At 68.1% G+C, this 20948-nt stretch overlaps 3 protein-coding genes across 3 annotated transcripts; 1 reads left to right on the forward strand and 2 right to left on the reverse strand.

Moving 5' to 3' along the window:
* The first annotated feature begins 504 nt into the window (after nucleotides 1–504).
* MCL1 (MCL1 apoptosis regulator, BCL2 family member) lies at nucleotides 505–5338 on the forward strand. The gene is made up of 3 exons (XM_035571112.1): nucleotides 505–1064; nucleotides 3147–3394; nucleotides 3775–5338. Exons 1-3 carry the CDS (start codon nucleotides 527–529, stop codon nucleotides 3889–3891), a joined length of 903 nt encoding a protein of 300 aa, XP_035427005.1. The 5' UTR covers nucleotides 505–526; the 3' UTR covers nucleotides 3892–5338.
* Nucleotides 5339–8806: 3468 nt separating this feature from the next.
* ECM1 (extracellular matrix protein 1) lies at nucleotides 8807–13205 on the reverse strand. The gene is made up of 7 exons (XM_035571113.2): nucleotides 13064–13205; nucleotides 12176–12244; nucleotides 11308–11648; nucleotides 10840–11190; nucleotides 9690–9910; nucleotides 9111–9198; nucleotides 8807–9007 (listed from the first exon to the last, which is right to left on the reverse strand). The coding sequence occupies exons 1-7, from the start codon at nucleotides 13107–13109 to the stop codon at nucleotides 8846–8848; spliced, it is 1278 nt and encodes a 425-aa protein (XP_035427006.1). The 5' UTR covers nucleotides 13110–13205; the 3' UTR covers nucleotides 8807–8845.
* Nucleotides 13206–14403: 1198 nt separating this feature from the next.
* TARS2 (threonyl-tRNA synthetase 2, mitochondrial) lies at nucleotides 14404–20559 on the reverse strand. Its single transcript, XM_035571115.2, has 18 exons — nucleotides 20465–20559; nucleotides 20172–20359; nucleotides 19945–20068; nucleotides 19432–19553; nucleotides 19226–19343; nucleotides 19041–19105; nucleotides 18863–18941; nucleotides 18621–18767; nucleotides 18440–18538; nucleotides 17979–18145; nucleotides 17719–17881; nucleotides 17485–17622; nucleotides 16924–17001; nucleotides 16682–16782; nucleotides 16154–16255; nucleotides 15681–15753; nucleotides 15470–15584; nucleotides 14404–14632 (listed from the first exon to the last, which is right to left on the reverse strand). Exons 1-18 carry the CDS (start codon nucleotides 20522–20524, stop codon nucleotides 14484–14486), a joined length of 2088 nt encoding a protein of 695 aa, XP_035427008.1. The 5' UTR covers nucleotides 20525–20559; the 3' UTR covers nucleotides 14404–14483.
* Nucleotides 20560–20948: the final 389 nt, after the last annotated feature.

A 20948-nucleotide genomic window follows, 5' to 3' on the forward strand; every position in this document is an offset into this window, starting at 1 on the left:
GGGCCGTGGGATATTGGGGCCGTGGGGACACCGGGGCCGTGCAGGTCCCGGGGACACCGGCGCGGCCACGGCGTTTTCCTGCCCGGGCCCGGCGGCGCCAGCACCCCCGTGGCGCCTTCCCCGTCCCTTTTCCTACAACCCGGGGCGGATTTGGGGTCGCCCAAACCTCCCGGGGCGGGGAAGGCGGCACCCGGTGACTGGAACCCCCCCCCCCCCTCCCCGGTGCCCGGCTCCCGCTGCTGAGGACGTGGCGGGGAGCGGGGGCGGGGGCCGGATCCCGGGATAAACGCCGGGAACGGGGGGGAAGGAGGAGGAGGAGGAGGAGGAGGAGGAGGAGGGGGAGGGGGTCGGGATCCAGCCCCGGCCCCGGGGGGAGGCGGAGCCGGGCCGGAAGCGGAACCGGCTCGCCCCGTGCCCCGCCCCGGCCTCTCCCCCCCCCCCCTCCCCCCTCCCGGCGGCGTCACGGCGCCCATATAAAGGGCCGCCCGCCCCGCTCCCGAAGCCGCCCCGGGGCTCTCCCGCCGCCATGTTCGCCCTGCAGCGCAACGCCCTCATCGGCTTCAACCTCTACTGCGGCGGCGGAGGGGGGCCCGGGGGCCCGGCTTCGCCCGGGGGGGACCCGGCCCCGTCGCCCCCTTCTTCCCCCCCCGGCCCCGCCGCAGCCCCGGGGCCGGTACCGGGTGCCCCCTGCTCGCTCCTTTTTGGCCCCGGGGCCCCTCCCCGCTCGCCCTTCGGTGCCGCCGCTCCCCGCTCGCCGCCGTTGTGGAGCCCCGAGGAGGAGCTGGACGGTTGCGAACCCGAAGCCGAGCGGGGACCCGGCGGGGAGTCGATGCCCGGCACCCCCCCGGAGCTACCGACCGACGAGCTGAGGCAGGACTCGTTAGAGCTCATCCTCCGGTACCTCCGGGAGGCGGCGGGGGAAACGGAACCGGGCTTGAAAAAGTTTTTGCCGGGTCTTTTGGGGAGGCCCGGGGGGGCGGGGGACGGCGTGATGGAGAAAGCGCTGGAAACCCTGCGGAGGGTCGGGGACGGAGTGATGGAGAAACACGAGCTGGCCTTCCAAGGTGAGCTGCCGGGCCTTAACGGGGGGTTACCGGGGCTCTACCGGGGGCTGGGAGCTTCCCCCCCCCACCACCGGAGCCGAGCGGGTTAAAAGCGGCAGCCGGTGGCCGAAGACGATCCCGAACTTTGCCCGAGGTTGGGGCGGGGGGGGGGGGGGGAAAACCAACAAAAAACAAACCTCGCCGTGGCTGCGCCGTGCTGATAACCCGGTTACCGATTAAACGGGGCCCGCCCGGGCTCTTGGCCCCGAGCCCGGTGGTTTTACCGGAACCCACCCCAAAAATCCCAACCCCCCCCCCCCCCATCTTCCCGGGTCCGGTGCGGTCCCGAAATAGCCCCAAAAACGCCAGCCCCGGTGGCCCCGGGTGAGCAGGTGGCGGCGGGGGGGTCGGGGCCGGTTTTTGGTAACCCCTCGTCCTTGGGGGAGCGGGGAGGGTTGGGCGATTTTGGGGTGGTTTTCCTGGAATTCGGGGGCGAGTTTCTGGGGAGGACCCGGAATTTCGGAGCGGCTTCCCGGAACTCGGACGCGAGTTTTCGGGGAGCGGCGAGAAGTGGAAATTTTGGGCTGGTTTCTCCGGAACTTGGAGGCGAGAGTTGTGGGGGGAGCGGTGAGGACGGGTCTCTTTGGGTCGCTTTTGTGGATTTTTTCGGAGCGAGCCCTTTGGGGACCGGAAAGAACCGACCCCGTGGGGCTGGTTTTGCTTAACCCCGAGAAAAGTCCTCGGGGACTGAGGAGATCGGGTTATTTTGGGCTGGTTTTGTGGAATTCGGAGGCAAGCCCTTGGGGACCGGGGAGAATTGACCACTTTGGGGCTGGTTTCGTGTAACTCGGATGTGGGTTCTTGGAGACCCTTCGGAACTGCCCGTTTTGGGTCAGTTTTGCGTAACTCGGAAGCGAGCCCTTGGATGGGGAAGAACCGACCATTTTGGGCCGGTTTCACGTAACTCAGAAGCGAGACTTTTTAAGAGCAGCAAGGAGCAAGCGTTTGGGGCCCGTTTGATGTAACTCAGCGGTAAATCCTCGGGGACCAGCGGGGTCTGACCATTTGGGGTCACTTGTGGGTGACTCGGAGGCAAGTTCTCAGGGACGGGTGAGATTTGCCCATTTTGGGTCAGTTCCGTGGAACTCAGAGGCGAGTCCTCGGGGACCAGTGAGAACTGCCCATTTTGGGTCGCTTCTGTGTAACTCAGAAGCGAGCCCTTGGGGGCGGGGAGGAACCGACCGTTTTGGGCTGGTTTCACAGAACTCAGCAGCGAGACTCTTTTTTTTTATAAGACCAGCGAGAACCAAGGGTTTGGGGTCAGTTTCATGCAAGTCCTCGGGGGGGGAGGGGGGGGCGGTGAGATTTGGCCGTTTTGGGCTGGTTTCACGCAACTCAGAAGCAAGTCCCCTGCGCCAGCACCAGCTGGGGCTGGGCTCCTGCTGGTGCTGAGCTCCTGCTGGTGCTGAGCACGGCCCTGCCCGGCCCAGGAGGGCGATGCCCTCGCTGCCTCCTGAGCCAGCCTGCGGTGAGACGCCGCCCCCCTCCCGCAGCAGGATGTTACAGCTTTTTGTTTTTTTTTTTTTTTTTTAAAAAATGCAAAGGGTTTTCAAGCTGTCCCCCCCCACCTTCCCTCATCGCCCTGGTGGGCAAGATTTGGGGTTTAACTGCCCCGGCCGAATTCGCGGGGTGCTGGCGAGGAGACCACGCTCAGGAGGGGCGTGTGGGTCACGGGGAGCTGGCCACCGAGGCTCCTGTAGGGACGTTACCTTCGTGCGTGCAGAAAAGGAACTGGCTCCAGGAAGGCTTCCTGTTGGTTTGAGCAATAACAAGCGGTGCCTTTCGGTTTCGTAAGGGCTTGTTTGCTTATTCATGAGGGGGCACTGCAGGTCACGCCGGGGAATTTTTGTTGTTCCAGTCACTGCACCCACCTTCACGCCGCGGCGAAGGGGCAGGGCTGGTGCCAAGCCTCGGGGGGGCGGCTCACCGGGGCCCCTCGCAAGGTTGGGGCGGGGGGGGGGGGGGGGGGGAAGAGCTGGAATATGGTTTTTTTGCCTGGGGTTTTGCTCTGCGCGCCTGTCTCTGAGCCAGCGTCTCTTGCAGGAATGCTTCGCAAGCTGGAAATCAAGAAGGAGGAAGACCTGCAGTCCGTGGGTGAGGTGGCGGCCCACGTTTTCAGCGACGGAGTGACGAACTGGGGGCGAGTCGTCACGCTCATCTCCTTCGGTGCCTTTGTCGCCAAGCACCTGAAAAGCATAAAGCAGGAGAAGTGCATCGGCTCCTTGGCCAGGATCATCACGGACGCGCTCGTCTCATCCAAGCGCGAGTGGCTGCTGAGCCAGGGAGGCTGGGTGAGTCACTGCCCGTCCTGAGCCCTTGCGAGCCTTTTTTGGAACAATTTGATCTTTTCCTCTTTCCGTCACCCGCTGGGTGACAGCCACATGTGTCAGCGGAACACGAGATGAGTCACTATTCCAGTTAAAACCGCCGCTGAGACACCTAGCCAGAGCGCCGGGGCGGCAGCGGCGCCTTTTCCCTAGTTGCTTGTGGCAGCCCTGACCCCAAAGCACGCCCTGCCCCGGGAGGAGGTGGCGGTGTCCCCAGAGCGAAGCCATGCGGGGTGCCCCGAGCTCGCCCGCGGCCGTGCTGGCTCCTGGCCTTGCTCCGGGAGAGCCGTTCCCTGGAGAGGGGTGGCTGGCAGGGAGGTGACCGTCCCTTCTTTCCCCCGTAGGAGGGCTTCGTCGACTTCTTCCGAGTGGAAGACTTAGAAGGCAGCATCAGGAACGTGCTGATGGCGTTCGCAGGAGTGGCAGGACTGGGAGCGAGCTTGGCCTACATGATCCGGTGAGCCCCGGCACGCTGCAGAGGTGCGGAACTCTGGGTGGCCCGGCTCTGCTTGGAGCTGGCGAGCCGGTCACTTCCTCCTGTGCGTATTTATGAAGCCAGACTCGAGTGACCCTAGAAGAATACCTAGGCATCCCCTGAGCAATCCTTTCCTACGAAGGAAGGCGTGTTCCAGTCAGATTGAGGGTACCAACGAGGATTATTGCTTTGGGAGCAGCAAGCGGAAGAGTTGGTTGATGATCTGCTTCGTTTGAGAGCACGAGGACAGAAAGCCCGAGCGGGACCGCTTCAGTTTTACCCCGGCGGGAAGCAATCCGCTCGGCGAGCCAGCGAGCGCCGGCGGCTCCCGTCTGGACTGAAGCCCTCCCGGGCTCGGCGCGGCGGCCGCGTGTGGAGCAGGCGCTTCAGAGCTGGCGTTTCTGGCGAGAGCAGCTCCTCCGTCGGAGCTTCGAGTGCCGGGCGTGGTGCGAGCCCGTCGCCGTCTCCTGAAGGAGCAGAGCCCGGGGTGCCCGCGCCGCCCTCGGGGGCTGTAACCAGGTGGCAGAGAGCAGCCAGGCGGGCAGACCGGGGCTGGCGCGGCGCGGTAACCGCAGGCAGCTGCAGCCCGGCCGGGCTGGCCTTGTCTGACTGCTCTCGCCGCGCCGCCGCGACTCGCCACACAGGCAGTTTAAAAATAGGGAGTGCACTTGTGGGTATTTAAAAAAAACAAAAAAACCGAACCACGGGCTGGAGAAAGCTGTAAAGAACCTGTAAATACTTCCAAGCTGTAGGATATGTACATATTTTTTTTTACAGAGCTAACAATGCGAAGGCGGGGGGGTTGAGCGTGACGGAGCTGCTTACGGGCGCGCTGTACTTCACCCCTCGTGAAGTAGCGTGGTTGTGGCGAAGCCTTCGGCCTCGACTCCGAGTGAGCCCTTCACAGATGCACTCGAGCCAAATTGCCAGGGAGCGCAGCAAGGAGCTGGGGGCCTGGGGGGCGCGCGTTGTGCCCACAGCTTGCTGGCAGCAGTTGGTGTTCCTGTTTTTTTATTTTTATCTCTTTTTTTTTTTTTTGGTTTTTCTAGTTCTTCTACTAGACGGGGGAACTGGGGAAGTTGGTATCAGTTACTTCCTTCTCTCCCCTCTAATTTTGATCCCGTAAGCAGCGAGTCGAACGAAGCTGGTGTTTGAATGTAAGCGTTCTGCAGCAGAATCCAAAACCCGGCGCCTCCCCCAGGGCCAGCCCCGCCTGCTCCAACCGTGGATCGGTTGGGTCCTGGGGCAGCTCAGCCCCGCAGAAACGGGTTCCTGAGCAGTGAGAGGGGAGAGAAGGTGCCCACGGTGCTTGACCCCGCGGCCTGAGCGGTGCCCCACGGAAACGTGAGCGGGGAGCTGGAGGGCAGTGGTCGCCAGGCCTGCTTGTGTGCTGAGCAAGCACTTAGTTTTGTCAATAAATGTCTTCACTTCAATCCCCTGGCATGAAACTTGCCGTTTCCTGGGCTGAGATGGGGATATGTGCGAGCAGAGCAGGGCCTTCAGCGCTCCCCCGGTGTAAGGGAGCGTGGATGCTGCCCTGGGGATCCCCTGCAGCCCCGTGCTTGACGGAAAACCACCTTGCAGAGCCCTGCCTGTGCTTCTCGGGGCCCTCCGCAGCCGGGAAGTTCCTCGGAGGTGGGGAAAGTCCACGAGCGGCTGCTGCCAGCCTCTGAGAGCTGCTGGGGTGGTGGAGGAGCTGCCGCCGCCCGGCTCTGGCCACGTTGGACTCGGACTGGGGCCACAGCAGCGGCTGCTGCCACCTCAGTTTCAATTCCTGCGGAGCCAGGGGAGGAGGAGGAGGAGGAGGAGGAAGACGGGGGCTGGGAGGAAACCCCACAGCGGGGTCCTGCAGCTGCAGCCAGGCTTTTGGGGCTGCGTGTGGGGGGGCCTCGGCCCCGTGCTTCCCTTCCTGGAAGCCGAGGGGGGGAGCGGAGCTTCCCCTGCCCCGCGGCTTTTCGGAGAAGCGGGGCCGCGTTCCGCGAACGCCCGCGGAAGTAGCGGACGGGGGGGGGGGGGGAGGAGGGGAGCGGACGGGGAGGGCCCTGAGGCCGCGGGAGCCGCCCACGGGAGCTGGGCCCTGAGGCCCCGGGAGCCGCTCACGGGCCCCGGTTGGCGCGGGGGGGCGGCGGGGCCCGGCCCTGTGCAGGCTCCGGGCCCGGTGCAGGCCCCGCTAGGCCGCGGCCTCCCCCCCGTTGCCATGGAGACGCGGCACTTCCGGGAAGGGGCGTGGCCACGCCCCCCCTCCCGCCCGCCTTTGCTATTTCTGCCCCGGCCCCGCCCAGCAACAGCGCCAGCCAATGGCGCGCGCTCACGTGACCGCTTCCAGGAACCCGCGCCCATTCCCCCCCTCCCCATCCCCCGCGTGGCGCCGCCGCCCTTCCCCTCCCCCCCCCCAACCCGCGCGAGACCGCGGGGCTCCGTGGGGAGGGGTCACGTGACGGGGGGCGTCGGGGGGCGGGGCCCTGCGGCTCCGGGCGGGGGGGGCGGGGGGGGGGGCACGGCCCCTTCCCCAGCTCGGGGAACCCGTGTCCGTACTGGGGTCCCCAGCTGGTGCCCCACGTCCCGTACTGGTTTCCCGTACTGGTGTCCCATGTCCTGTACTGGTGTCCCGTACTGGTGTCCCGTACTGGTGTCCCGTACTGGTTTCCCATGTCCTGTACTGGTGTCCCGTACTGGTGTCCCGTACTGGTTTCCCATGTCCTGTACTGGTGTCCCGTACTGGTGTCCCATACTGGTGTCCCGTACTGGTGTCCCATGTCCTGTACTGGTGTCCCGTGCTGGTTTCCCGTACTGGTTTCCCGTACTGGTTTCCCATGTCCTGTACTGGTGTCCCGTACTGGTGTCCCATACTGGTGTCCCGTACTGGTGTCCCATGTCCTGTACTGGTGTCCCGTGCTGGTTTCCCGTACTGGTTTCCCGTACTGGTGTCCCATGTCCTGTACTGGTGTCCCGTACTGGTGTCCCATACTGGTGTCCCGTACTGGTGTCCCATGTCCTGTACTGGTGTCCTGTACTGGTGTCCCGTACTGGTTTCCCGTACTGGTGTCCCGTACTGGTTTCCCGTACTGGTTTCCCATGTCCTGTACTGGTGTCCTGTACTGGTGTCCCGTACTGGTTTCCCGTACTGGTGTCCCGTAACTGGTTTCCCGTACTGGTGTCCCATGTCCTGTACTGGTGTCCCGTACTGGTGTCCCGTACTGGTGTCCCTTACTGGTTTCCCGTACTGGTTTCCCATGTCCTGTACTGGTGTCCTGTACTGGTGTCCCGTACTGGTTTCCCGTACTGGTGTCCCGTACTGGTGTCCCATACTGGTGTCCCGTACTGGTGTCCCATGTCCTGTACTGGTGTCCCGTACTGGTGTCCCGTACTGGTGTCCCGTACTGGTTTCCCATGTCCTGTACTGGTGTCCTGTACTGGTTTCCCGTACTGGTGTCCCATACTGGTGTCCCGTACTGGTGTCCCATGTCCTGTACTGGTGTCCTGTACTGGTTTCCCGTACTGGTGTCCCGTACTGATGTCCCGTACTGGTTTCCCGTACTGGTTTCCCGTACTGGTGTCCCATGTCCTGTACTGGTGTCCTGTACTGGTGTCCCGTACTGGTGTCCCGTACTGGTGTCCCATACTGGTTTCCCGTACTGGTGTCCTGTACTGGTATCCCACGTCCTGTACTGGTGTCCCGTACTGGTATCCCATACTGGTGTCCCATACGGGTGTCCCGTACTGGTGTCCCATGTCCTGTACTGGTGTTCTGTACTGGTTTCCCGTACTGGTGTCCCATGTCCTGTACTGGTGTCCCGTACTGGTATCCCGTACTGGTTTCCCGTACTGGTTTCCCGTACTGGTGTCCTGTACTGGTGTTCTGTACTGGTATCCCATACTGGTGTCCCGTACTGGTGTCCCGTACTGGTATCCCAGCCTGGTGTCCCTTACTGGTGTCCCATCCTGGTGTCCCGTACTGGTGTCCCATACCGGTGTCCCATACTGGGACACATGGGCCACAATGGGGGGGCTGCAGGATAGCCCCCTGACAACCCCCCCACGCCCCCCAGCTCCCTCCAGCAGAGGGTGCTGTGCTCCAGGCAGCCTACTGGGAGCACTGGGAGGGGCTGCAGGGCACTGGGGGGCACTGGAGGGGGGGGGTTGGTAGGTCACTGGGAGCACTGGGAACACTGGTGCCCTAGAACACCTTTTCCAGTGTTCTGCAAAGCCAGATTTTGGCCCTGGGGGGGGTTGAAACTCCCCAAAGTGCCCTCAGCCCCCCCAACCCCCCCCCAAAACTCCCCAAATCCCCCTAAACCCCCCCAAAATCCCCCAAATCCCCCCCAAACCCCATGCAGCCTTCGGGGGGAGGGGCAGAAAGGGGGTGTGAAAAGGGGGGGGGGGTAAAATGGGGGGGGGAATGGGGGTGTAAAATGGGGGGGGGGGTGTCAAATGGGGGGGGGAATTGGGGGGTGGGAGGTAAATGGATGGGTGCAGCCGTGGGACTGGGGCCACTCACCCCTGTGCCCCCCCCCCCGAGATCTCAATGCACATGGGATGGGGTTGGGAGAGGTACTGGGGCTACTGGGAGGACGGCACTGGAGATACTGGGAGGACTGGGAGGGGTCCAGTTGGGGTCGGCGGCGCCATGAGGGGGGGGGGGGGCCCCACGGGCCCGCCCCGGACACGCGTGGGTGCGGGCCTGGGCGCACCCCGCTCCACAAACACGCCGGGACCCAGCCCCGGTGCGACACCCCGCAAACACGCACACGCCCGGCACACCCCAAAACACCCCAAAACACCCCCCCCAACCCCAAAAACACCCCAAAACACCCCCCCCAACCCCAAAACTCCCCCAAATCCCCCCCCCCAAATCCAACAGCCACGCCGTTCCCCCAAACAAAACACGACTCCCCCCGGGAGCAGGTTGAGGCCTCGCGTCCTTTATTGCCTGGTGGCCCCTACTGGGGGTGGCCGGGGGCCGGGGGGGGCACGGCGGCGGCCAGCGGGACCCCCCCCAGGTAGCGCTCGGTGAAGCAGCGGTGCCGCTCGGGGCCCCCCCGCAAGCAGCAGGCCCGGGGGTCCCGCCAGGAGGTGCAGATGTCGTCGATGCTTTGGGAAAGCTGCGGGGAAATAATTAATTGATTAATTAGGGGGACGGTCATCAAGGCGAGGGGGGGGGGGGTTAACACCATGAATATCCCCCCCCCCCCCCAATATACTCACCTGTTCCTCAGCACAGGGGCTTTGCTCCTCGGGGGGCAACGCGCAGCACGCGGAGGTCACAGCCTCCAGCAGCTCCGGTACCGGACGCCTGGGGAGGGGGGCACGGGTCAGTGACTGCGGGGGGGCTCCCGTGTCCTGTGTCTGTCCGTCCGTCCCTCCCCCCCCCCCGGTGCCCATCCAGTGACTGGGGGGGGGGGGGGGGGAGCTCCCGCGTCCCGTGTCTGGCTCCCCCCGGTGTCCATCCAGTGGATGGGGAATGGGGGGTTGGGGGGGGGTTGGGGGCGGGGGGGGGGGGTCATGGGAGGGTCCTGAGGGCAATGGGAAGGCAGGGAGATGGGGGGGGGGTGGGGGGGGGTCCCTGGGAAGTTTTGGGGGGGGGGGGGCTGAGGAAATGGGGGGGGGGGGGTGACCCAGGGACATTTAGGGGAGGGGGACAGAGAGATGGGGAGGGGGGGACAGAGAGATGGGGGAGGGTGTCCCAGGGCTTATGGGGAGGGGGTCCCGGGGCTATGGGGAGGGTCAGGGAGATGTCGGAGGGGGTCCCGGGGTTATGGGGTGCACCCCCCCCCCATCACCCACTTCTTGCTGAGCAGCCGCATGGGGCCGCAGAGGGTGCGGAGCATGGCGGGGCCCAGCCGGGCCAGGCTGACGTTGTGCAGCTCGCGGTCGTAGGCAGGGTGGGGGGCGGCGGCGGCGAAGCAGCGGCCGCGGGCACGGCCCCCTCCCCGCTGGCAGCAGCGGTGCTGGCCCGTCTTCACCACCCCTTCCTCCCGGCAGTAGCGATCCAGGCCCTTCTGCCACTGTGGGGCCATGGAGGAGTCGCGTCCTTGCCCGGCCCCACCCCAACCACAAACACCCCCCCCCTGCCCTCCGTGTCCCCCTCCCCAGATACCCCAGGACCCTCCTGGGACACCCGGTGCCCCCTCAGGACAACATCACATCACCCCCACCCCCGCCCCAACACCATCAAGACACCAGTGTCACCCCCCCCCCCTTGGGACACCTTGGGTCTTCTCCAGACACATGCGTCACCCCCCCGGGACACCTGTGTCACCCCCCGGGACACCAGTGCCACCCCTTGGGACACCTGTGACACTCCCAAGACAGCTGTGGCACCCCCCCCGGGACATCTGTGTTCCCCCCCCCCTCCCCCCGGCCTTTGGTGCCACCCCTAAGACGCGTGTGTCACCCCTTGGGACACCTGTGCCACCTCCCCAGGACACTTGGGACACCCCTTGAGACACCCATGTTAAGCCCCCCCCCCCCCCCGGACACCTGTGCTACCCCCAAGACAGCCGTGCCACCCCTGGGGACACCCACGTCACTCCCTAGGACACCCATGACACCCCCTTGGGACACCAATGACACCCATGCCACCCCCTAGGGCACCTGTGTCACCCCCTAGTGCACCAAGACCCCCCCCCCCAGGACACCCATGTCACCCCCAGGACACCAAGACCCCCCCCCCAGGACACCCATGTCACCCCCTAGGGCACCCGCGTCACCCCCAGGACACCAAGACCCCCCCCAGGACACCCATGTCACCCCCTAGGGCACCTGTGTCACCCCCTAGGGCACCAAGACACCCCCCAGGACACCCATGTCACCCCCTAGGGCACCCGCGTCACCCCCAGGACACCAAGACCCCCCCCCCAGGACACCCATGTCACCCCCTAGGGCACCCGCGTCACTCCCCAGGAGCCCCGCGCCCCCGTCCCCCGACACTCACGGCGGCGTGGGCGCACTCGAGGCTGGCGTTGTGGCAGCAGCGGCCGAAGTCGCGCTCCAGGCGGGTGTGGAAGCGCGCGCGAGGCCCGGGGAGGCCGCGGGGGCCGGGCCGCAGCCCCCGCAGGCGGCAGATGTTGTCCATGTTGGTGGCCGTGGGCTCGCCGGGGGGGAAGGACGGCTCGCTGGAGACGTCCCACACGGTCACCTCGGTGATCTGGGTGGCGGCGGTGGCCGCGGCGGTGGCGTCGGCGAAGCAGCGGCGCCGCGCGGCCCCGTGCCGGCGGCAGCAGTGGAACTGGCGCGTCTTCACCCCAAACTCGTCATCGCAGAAGCCGTCCAGGACATCGGTCCACTGCCGGAGGGGGCGGGGGGGGGGGGACACAAAGGGGACGGGGTCAGGCCGCGTGTCCCCACCCCGAGCTGTGTAGGGACAAGGAGGGTTTGGGGGGGGGGGGTGGTCCGGACTCACGGCGCGGCGGGCGCAGGGCAGCGGGGACGGGCGGCGGCAGCAGCCGTCGAGGCGAGGCCAGAAGGCGTCGAGCGCGTCCACCTGCCTGCGGAGGTGGGCGAAGGCGGCGGGGGGCAGCGAGGGCCGGGGGGCTCGGGGGATCAGGGTGGGGCTGCGGCAGTAGCGGTCCAAGGCGTCGGGCAGGGGCCAGGCCGGGGGGAAGCCCTCCAGGGTGCTGCCCCACGAGGAGGCGTCGATGGCGTCGGGGGAGTCCGGGGACGAAGGCGCCCGGGGCTGAGGGGGGTTCTTGGCCGCCTCCACGACATCGCGGGGCAGCTCGATGTCCTGCTCCTCCTGCATCACTGGGGGGACGGGGGGGGGGGTACGGGGTGAGGGGGGGGGGGGGGGGGGGAGCGTGGGCATGTGGTCCTGCTGCGCACATGCATCACCCTCCCCAAAATGGAGGGGCACGGTGCTAAGGGGGTGACACCCCCCCCCCCCCCCCCAATCCCGGTCCTGGGTGTCCCTGTGTTCCCAGATGTCCCGTCCTGTGTCCGTCCCCCCCCCCCCCCCATTTTTTCCCCTGGCCCTGCGTGCTCCCTGCATCCCTGGCCCCATGTCATCCTGCCCCCTCCTGTCCCCTCCTGTCCCCATCCCCAGCTGTCCCCTTGTCCCCTCCGCCTCCTCCAATCCCTGTGTCCTCCCCCTGTCCCCATGTCACAACCCCCCCCCCCCCATCCATGTCCCCATCGCTGGGAACCCCTCCTGTGTCCCCCACCCCCGCGTCTCCTTCCCACTCCTGTCCCCATCCCCACTCCTTGGTGGGTGTCCCCATGTGGCCCCCCCCCCCCGTCCCCCCCCCTCCCAGTGCCCCCGTCCCCACTCTCACCCTGCTGGATGTCATAGGGCTGCTGGTTCAGCTGCTCCTGTGCCACAGGGTGGCGGGGCTTCACGGCCACTTTTGGGGACACGGGGACAGTGAGCACAGCCCTCGCAAACCCCCCCCCCCCAGCAGAGACCCCACAAACTCACCCCCCCCCCCCCCCCCCAAATCCCACAGCTGGGGGTAGGGCGGGGGCAAGCAGGAGCCACTCCCCTGGGGACTTGGGTACGAAAAGGGGAAGTGACCCTAACACCAGGGAGGGGACCTGGGTGGCCGGGCAGGGACACAAACGGGCTGGGGAGAGGACCCGAAGTCGGCTACAAGAGGCCCCAGGTGGCTGGGAGGGGCCCCAGGTGGCCAGAGAAGGGCCCCAGGTGGCCAGAGAAGGGCCCCAGGTGGCCAAGCGGGGACCTGGGTGGCCAGGAGGGGACACAAGGAGGCTGGGAGGGGACCGGGGGGTGGCCAAACTGGGGACAGAAAGTGGCTGGTGAGGGGACCCAGGTGGCCAGGAGGGGACACCAGGAGGCTGGGAGGGGACCCAGGTGGCCAGGGAAGGGTCCCAGGTGGCCAGGGAAGGGCCCCAGGTGGCCAAGCGGGGACCTGGGTGGCCAGGAGGGGACACAAGGAGGCTGGGAGGGGACCGGGGGGTGGCCAAACTGGGGACAGAAAGTGGCTGGTGAGGGGACCCAGGTGGCCAGGAGGGGACACCAGGAGGCTGGGAGGGGACCCAGGTGGCCAGGGAAGGGTCCCAGGTGGCCAGGGAAGGGTCCCAGGTGGCCCAGCAGTGCCCCAGGTACCAGGAGGGGACCCGGGCATGAGGAGGGCCCCCCCCCCCCCCGCCCCCTCCCGGGTGACCGTGAGGGTCCCCCCAGCCCCGGTGGCCGCAGGACTCACCGGCGGTGCCGAGGAGGAGGAGGAAGAGGAGGCCGAGGGCGGCCATGGCGTCGGGCGCTGTGGGGCCGCTGACGGCTCCTCCGCCTTATGTAGGGCCGGGGCGGCGCGGGGCCTCATCCCGCGGGCTGAGTCACGGCCCTGACGTCGCAGCGGGGGCCCGGGGGGGCCCCCCCCCCCCCCCCGGGGGGCTGTGGGTGCCCGGCCTCATCCTGCACCCCTGGGCAGGGCCCGGCTGCGGCCTTGTGGGGTCAACCCGCGGGCCCCGGGGGCCACCGGCACAACCGGCCTGGCCGGTACTTACCGGTGGCACTGGTGGCACTGGGGGACAGCGCGGTGGCCCCCCCCTCGTCCCCGCCAGTTGCCCCAAATATCCCCCCCCCCCCCCCATTCTCACCCCCCCCCCCCTCGCCTTTCGGACCCCTGCGTCACGGCGAGAGAAAGCGGGGTGGATTTTTGCGGTTTTTGCCCCGTTTCGGGCATGCCCCGCCCGGTGAGTCACCCCCCCCCCCGGCGCTGGCACGGGGATTGGGACATGGAGGGGGGGGGGGGGGGGCACCTGCAGCAGGACCCCCCCACCCCCCCCCAGGGGTGGCCTCACCCCCGTCCCCCCCCAAAAAAAACAACCCTTGGGGACAAAGGAGGTGACCCCGCCTGGGTCACGGGGCGCAGGCGTTGGCACGAGGGTGACACGACCTCGGTCACGTCCCTTAACCCCAGGAACGGGGGGGGCACAAAATTCCCCCCCCCATTTGGACATGGCTGGGGGGCAGAGGGGCTCCCCCAGCTCAGCTGCACCCTGCTGGGGTGCTGAGCCCCTCTCCCAGCGGCGGGGGGGGACAAGGAGGGGGGGGGGGACACCCATAATTTTGGGTCGGTGCCCGCGGGGGCAGTGGGGGCCCCCCCCCCCAGCGATTGCCCAACGGGTGCCGGCTGACGCGGGTTTGCGCAACCCCCCCCTCGCCCCCCCCCGGGTAGGGGAAAACCCAGGCGACGCCGGGCGTCCGGGTTGGGGGGGGCAACAGGCGTCAGGGTGGGGGGACCCAGACGTTGTTTGGGGGGGGGGGGGGCGGTTTGTGGGGAGGGGGGGACTTTGGGGGACTTGGGGAAGGGGTGGGGGGGGGAAAGGATGGTGGTGTGCAGGTGGGGGGCACAGGCGTGCAAAGGGAGGGGATGCAGGTTTACAGATGGGGGGGACGCAGGTGTGCAAACTGGGGGGGGGGGACACGAGTGTGCAAATGGGGGGGGTGACGCAGGCGTCCCCCCCAACCCCGGGACACCGGGCTCTGCTCGTGGCACCAGGGAGGGTCCGGAGAAGGTCTGAGCTCGCAGCACGCACCCAGCCCAGCACCGTTTTCCAGCACTTTATTTTTTTTTTTTCGATTTTTGGCGGGGGGGTGTGTGTGTGTGTGGGGGGGGGGGGTCAGAACTGCTCCTCGGCGTTGGGGACGCGGGCGTCCCGCAGCTCCCGCAGCCGCTGCAGCACCTGGCGCAGGTCGCGCTCCCCCAGCCGCCGGTTGTCCCGCGTGCGGACGTTGACGGTGCCGCGCGCCTGCTCCCGCCGGCCCACCACTGTTCGAGGGGCGGGGGGGGGGACACAAAAATTTGGGGGGGGGGAGGTGAATTAGAGGTTGGTTTCGGGGCACGGGTCGGTTTCGGGGCACGGCGGCCCCCGGCGCCCTGCGGCGGCGGGGTGCGCGGCCCCGCGCGGCATGCACACACGCCCGCGCTGTGCACACCCACGCCCCCGTGCGCACACACGCTCACGCCCAGGCCGCGCGCGCCCACGCCCCGTGTGCGCGCCCGCACCCACGCCGTGCCTGCCCCAACCCCCCCCCCCCAAAACACGTTGCACACCGGGGGCGCCCCCGTGCGCACCCACCCACCCACCCGGGGCACGCTTACGGGGCCCCTCCTCGTGCTCGCGCACCTACCCGCGGGCACCCCCCCCCCCCAGAGTGCACGCACCCACGCGTGGGCACCCCCCCGCTGCCACCCCCAAGCCCACCCACGGGTGGGGGCCCCCCCTCCCCCGTGTGCGTGCCCCCCATGTCAGCCCCCAGAGCCCTCCGCCGGCTGCGCGCCCGCAGCCCCGCGCACGCGTGCCTCCCCCCGCCTCGATCCCCGTAGGGAATCCTGGAGGATTCCCGGAGGAATCCCGGGGGGGGGGGGGAGGGGGGGGGTCCCCGCGGCTTCCTGGCCCTCCCATCCCGCAAATCCCCAAATCCCAGCTTCCAGGTCGGGTGGAGGATGCGGGGGCGGGCGGGCGGCCGGGAACCACTGACTCAGCGCAGCCACTCCCACGCTGGGGGGGTACCCGGAGCGAGGCTGGGGGGGACGGAGGGGGGGGACGGGGGACACCAGGGGTGCCGTTAGAACAGGGGTGGGGGGATCCCTGCGCCCCCTTACCCAGCTGGAAGTTGTAATGGGCGAGCTGCGCCCGGCGGATCTTCCTGCTCAACGTGGAGCCCGCGTTGGCGTCCAGGTCGGCCGCCACGCCGTCCCGACGCAGCGCAGCGTGGACCTGCCGGGCACCGGGTCAGCGGGGACACCGGGGGACACCGGGGGACACAGGAAGGCCGGGGGGGGCGGGGGGGGACACGTGCGGGGACGTGCTCACCTCGCGGGCATAGCCCTCGGTGTCGGGCGCCTGCGGGATCACCATCGCCTGCAGTGGGGAGAGCCAGAGCGGCCTGCGGGGGGGCAGACGGGGGTGAGGGGGGGCCCCCGGGATTGGGGTGCTGGTGGGGATGGGGGGGGGGGGGGTGGGGGGGAGGCGGCAGAGGGGGTGCTGCGGGAATTGGGGATGGTTTGGGGTCCCCTGGGGATTGGGGGGGGGTGGCCCGGGGACGAGGGGTGCCCTGGTGGATGGGGGTGGCCCAAGGGTCGGGGGTGGTCCAGGGGGTTGGGGGTGCTCCTAAGGTTTGGGGGTGTCCAAGGGGGTTGGGATGTCCCAGGGGGTTGAGGGTGCCTCTGTGGATTAGGGTGTCCCGGGGATTAGGGTATCGCAGAGATTTGGGGGTGCCCCTAAAGTTTTGGGGTGCCCAAGGGGGTTGGGATGCCCCGGGACTTTGGGGGTCCTCGGCCCCTCACCATTTGCCCCCGCAGCTCTCGGCCAGCACGGCCACCATGCGCTCGACCGAGCCCAGCACCGCGCGGTGGATCATCACCGGCCGCACTGCCCCGCCGGCGGCACTGCGGGGGCGCAGCGTTATTGGGGGGGGACAGCACCGGGGGGGCTGCAGGCGGGCACTGAGTGCCCGGCGCAGCACCAGCCCTGAGCTCCCCCACCCCACAAACGGCCCCAATCCCCTCCCTGCCCCAGTCCTGATCCCTCTGACGGCCCCGGTTCCATCATCCCCACCCCAATCCTGAGCCGCCCCCCCCCCCCATGCCCAACCCTGAGCACCCCCATCCCCAATCCTGCCCCCTCCACCCTCAAAACCACCCTGACCCCCCGTCCCCAATCCTGTCCCCATTCCCAAACACATCCCCAACCTTTATCCCCAACCCTTATCCCCCACAATCCCAACCCCTATCCCCCCCCAAATCCCCAATCCTGCGCCCCCAAATCCCCAATCCTGCCCCCCCCAAATCCCCAATCCTGCCCCCCCCCCTCACCTGGCGTACTCCAGCCCAAACCTCTCGGGCATCTGGAAATCCAGCTGGATGGTGCCGCACTGGTGATGCCGCCCCAGCGCATCCTGGATCCGGATATCGATCTGCAAAAAGCAGGGGGGGGGGCAGCAAGTGAAGCTCTTTCCGCCCCCACATGCAGAATTTGGCGGTCCCAAAGGGCCCCTTCGTGTCCTACGGGCTCCTTTGGGACCCCCCCGTCCCCTGCAATGCGATGCGAAGCTCACCTTGGGGCCGTAAAAGGCGCCGTCACCCGGACTCAGCTCCCAGGGCTCCCCAAAATCCTGGAGGCTTCGCTCCAGGATCTGCGGGGGCAAACGGGGAGGTGGGGAAGGGGCACGACGTGGTGGGGGGGGGTGGGGTGGGCGCTGGGAACGCCGGGACGTGACACACAGGACTGGGGGGCGAAGGTGGGACGGGGGGCACCGGTGAAGCTGTGGACACGACCGGGACACAACGCCCGGGATGCGATGCAGAGGGAGGACACGTGGGACGCGGTGCAGGGATGGACGGGGCACAGCGGCAGGGCTGGAGGTGACGCAGGGGACCTGACGCAGAGGAGGCGACAGCAGAACTCCGCCGCGATGCACAGGACAGGGGGACACAACGGACAGGACACAACACGGGGGCAGAGCCAGGAGGCGTTTGGGACACGGAGGTGACGCACGCAGCACGCAGGGCTCGGGGACGAGGTGGCTGAGATGTCGCAGGAGATGCGACGGCAATGCCAGGAGGGGGGGACACAGCGGCTGGGCCAGCTCCTGGTGGCACGCGGCCCCTGTCCCCACCTGCTCTGCGCGGTCCCAGGTCGCGGCGTCCCCCAGGAAGCCGTCGGGGCGCGTGGCCAGCGCCAGGCGGAAGGAGAAGCCCAGCACGGCGTAGACCGAACGCACGAAGTCCAGGCAGCCACCGATCTCGTCCTCCAGCTGGGGGGAGCGAGCTGTGAGCAGGAAAATATTTGGGGGGGGGGGGGGGGGGGGGAGGGAACAGCGAGTCTGTGGGGGGACTCGGGGGGCACCCACCTGCTCCAGCGTGCAGAAGATGTGCGCATCGTCCTGCTGGAAGCGCCGCACCCGCGTCAGCCCCGTCAGGGAGCCGGGGGGCTCGTTGCGGTGCAGGACCCCGAAGTCGGCCAAGCGCAGCGGCAGCTCCCGCCACGACCGCGGCCGGTGAGCGAACATCAGGCTGGCGGACGGACGGACGGACAGACAGACAGATGCAGCGTCAGCCCCGCTGAGCCCCATCCCGCCGCCCCGCGCTGAGCCCGGCGCGCTCGGCTCACCAGTGGGCCGGGCAGTTCATGGGTTTGAGCGAGAGGGTCTCGGTGCCGGCGGTGAAGGAGAACATGTGGGCGCTGTAGTGCTGCCAGTGCCCCGAGAGCTCCCAGAGGCGCGGGCTGAAGACGTTGGGGGTCACCACCTCACAGAAGCCCCTCGCCTGGTACTCGCTCTGTGGGGACGTGGCGGGGACGTCAGCCCAGCCCTGGCGGAGCTGCACGTCCCCCCACGGCAAGGCGAGGTTGTTCACAGAATCATTTAGGTTGGAAAAGAGCCCTGAGATCATCCAGACGTGCACCTAACACTACCGAGTCCACCACAAAACCGTGATTTGGGGTTTCATAGGGTCAGGGTGCCGCTGGGCAGAGGCAGAGCCCCGTCCCCAGTGGCTCCCAGAGGAGGTGACAGTGACGGCACCGGTGTAAGGGGACAGCCCGAGGCCTCGGGGGAGGCTTTGTGGCCATACCCTGATGAAGTCGACGAGGGCGTTGTAGACGTGGGCGCCGCGGGGCAGGAAGAAGCAGCTGCCGGGGCTGAGCTTGTGGAAGAAGAAGAGCTCCTGCTCCTGCGGGGCCGGGGCAGGGAAAATGTCACCGTGGGGGACGCCGGCATCCGATCCCCAAAACTTGCCCTTTGCCAGGGCTCACCCGGCCGATGCGGCGGTGGTCGCGGAGAGCAGCCGCATCCTGCGCCTGCTGCCAGGCCTCCAGGTCCTGGGTGCTGGGGAAGGCGACGGCAGCGACGCGCTGCAGCGACCGGCGCTCCGCAGGGTCCCCCCAAAATGCGGCCGAACTCTGTGGGGAGAGACGGGAGCAAAGGGGGGGCGTCAGGGGAACCCAGGTGGCTGGGTCCCCCACCAGCCCCGTGCCCTCCATCCTGCTGAGCCTACCGTCAGGACACGGAGGGCCCCGATCAGCCCCGTGTGCCCAACGAGAGGGCCGGGGCAGAGCTGCAGCAGTGGGCCGCACCTGTGAAGGTGGCAGACAGACAAACGGACACAGGAGACGGACATGTCACCGCCCTGCCCGAAGCAGCCCACGGATGTCACCCGGGACACTCGCGCTCACCTATAGACAGTGGCCGTGGGGGACGTCACCTCCTCCTCGATCCGCTGCAGCTGGAAGCTGTTGTGCTGAGGGGGAGCAAGGCAGGCGGTGGTGGCAGAGGTGACACCAGCATGGTGACACCAGCCTCCAGTGTCCAACAACTCCAACCGGGATGTGCTCGGGGAGGGGACACCCAGGGGCCTCACCTTGAAGAGCTCCGCCAGCTGCTCGCGGGTGGCCTCCAGGCGCTCGAAGCGATGCTGGGCACGGGCAAAGGCCATGCAGGCGTCCTCCAGCGCCGGCAGCTCGCTGCGCTGCACCGTCCTGCGGGCACGGGGATGCACTAGGGATGTGAGCGAGGGACCCTACAGGGCACCGTCCCCATCGCCCCCATGTCCCGAAGCCCCTGTACCTGTCCCCCATGTGGGCATCACAGAAGAAGCCATCCTCAGTGGCCACGGTGCTGCAGAGCGTGGCTCCGTAGAACTGCTCCAGCACTGCTCCCAAGACAAAGGCGCTGGACTGCCAGAAAGCCTGGGGACATGAGGGGACACAGGAGATGTGGAGGACCCAGGAAGCACGAGGGACACAGGGTGTGTGGTGGGGGACACGGGAAGGATGGAGAGCATGGGGAACGCCAAGGGCATGGAGAATGTGGGGGACAAAGGGAGCGTGGGGGGCACGGGGGTTATTGGGGGAAGCACAGAGGGCACAGGGGACATGGAGGTCGTGAGGGATACGGGGGAATGTGGGATCGTGGGGCGGGGGCACGGGGAGCAATGGGGGCGGACATGAGGGACATGGTGGGGGAAATGGGGGATGCGTGAGGGCACTGGGGGACAATGGGGGGGATCGGGGCGGCACAGAGGGGACGTGGGGGCACTGGGGGACATTGTGGGGGGGCCACGTCCCAGCTCCCACTCACCGCCCGCCCCTCCGGCGCGGAGAAGTCGAGCAGCTCCAGGTCGGCGTCGTTCTCCAGGGGCTGCTCCAGGTCCCGCAGGGCCCCGTTCACCCGGGCCACCAGCACCGAGGCGGCCAGGCCCGACCTGCGGGGACAACGCGGGGACAACGTGAGCTGGGGGGGGGAAGGAGGGGGAAGGAGCCCGGCAGCGGGACGGGGGAAGCGGGGGGGACCCCCCCTGGCCGTACCCCAACTGCTCGGCCACCTGCCGCGGGGTGGTCTGCAGGGCACGGCCGTGCAGGCAGCGCCCCCCGGGCAGGGCGATGCGGATGGGGGTCCCCGCTGGGGGGCTCCCCCCACCATCATCACCCCCAGCCCTCCTCTCCCGGGCCGCTTGGAGCCGTTGGAAAAGTCGCAGCCGCTCGGCGACGTGGGGCTGCGGGGAGATATGGGGATGGGGGGGGGTGGCGGGGGGTGTCAGGGCAATTGGGGAGCCCCCGCTCCGCACCCCCGAAACCCGGGGACCGGGGGCTCGGCGCACCCGGTAACGGCGAGGGGCTGCCCCCAGGAGCAGCCGCCCCCCGGTGAGGGCTGGCGGCATGGCGGGGCCTGGGCCGCCCCTTCCGGCAGCGGGCGGACGCCGGGGACCTCCCCGGGGCGGGCTCAGGTTCCCCGGCTCCGCTCCCAGCCCAGGCCCCGGCCCCGGCCCCGGCCTAGGCCCCGGTTCAGGCCCCGACCCCGGTCGCGACCGGGGGCTGGACCCCTTTTGGGGGGGTCCCCAAAGGCCTTAGGCCCGCAGGAGCCAGACCCCAAAACGCCGCCATTTTGCGTCCCTGCCTCCAGCTCTACCTCAAAACCGCCCCAAATTTCACCAGACCCCCCTCAAACGCCACTGTTTTGTGCTCCTGCGGCTGCCTCGAGTGCCCCGAGTTTTCCAGCCCCCAGAACATCACAATTTTACGCTCCTACAGCCTCAAAAGTGCCCCAAATTCTCCAGGCCCCAAAATGCTCCCATTATGTGACCA

This window comes from Cygnus atratus, chromosome 28 (genome assembly GCF_013377495.2).
Source record: "Cygnus atratus isolate AKBS03 ecotype Queensland, Australia chromosome 28, CAtr_DNAZoo_HiC_assembly, whole genome shotgun sequence".
Lineage (NCBI taxonomy): Eukaryota > Metazoa > Chordata > Aves > Anseriformes > Anatidae > Cygnus > Cygnus atratus.

What these genes read in the sequence shown, in the direction of transcription:
- MCL1 (XM_035571112.1), top strand. Translation starts at nt 527, where the DNA reads ATGTTCGCCCTGCAGCGCAACGCCCTCATCGGCTTCAACCTCTACTGC. An exon ending in ACACGAGCTGGCCTTCCAAG is followed by an intron (nt 1,065 to 3,146) that starts GTGAGCTGCCGG and finishes CGTCTCTTGCAG; the next exon opens with GAATGCTTCGCAAGCTGGAA. An exon ending in TGCTGAGCCAGGGAGGCTGG is followed by an intron (nt 3,395 to 3,774) that starts GTGAGTCACTGC and finishes TTTCCCCCGTAG; the next exon opens with GAGGGCTTCGTCGACTTCTT.
- ECM1 (XM_035571113.2), bottom strand. Translation starts at nt 13,109, where the DNA reads ATGGCCGCCCTCGGCCTCCTCTTCCTCCTCCTCCTCGGCACCGCCG. An exon ending in TGCCCTGCGCCCGCCGCGCC is followed by an intron (nt 11,191 to 11,307) that starts GTGAGTCCGGAC and finishes CCCCTCCGGCAG; the next exon opens with TGGACCGATGTCCTGGACGG. An exon ending in ATGCGGCTGCTCAGCAAGAA is followed by an intron (nt 9,199 to 9,689) that starts GTGGGTGATGGG and finishes CCCCCTCCCCAG; the next exon opens with GCGTCCGGTACCGGAGCTGC.
- TARS2 (XM_035571115.2), bottom strand. Translation starts at nt 20,524, where the DNA reads ATGCCGCCAGCCCTCACCGGGGGGCGGCTGCTCCTGGGGGCAGCCCCT. An exon ending in CCTGGGACCGCGCAGAGCAG is followed by an intron (nt 17,002 to 17,484) that starts GTGGGGACAGGG and finishes TTGCCCCCGCAG; the next exon opens with ATCCTGGAGCGAAGCCTCCA. An exon ending in GAGAGCTGCGGGGGCAAATG is followed by an intron (nt 15,754 to 16,153) that starts GTGAGGGGCCGA and finishes GCCCCCCCGCAG; the next exon opens with GCCGCTCTGGCTCTCCCCAC.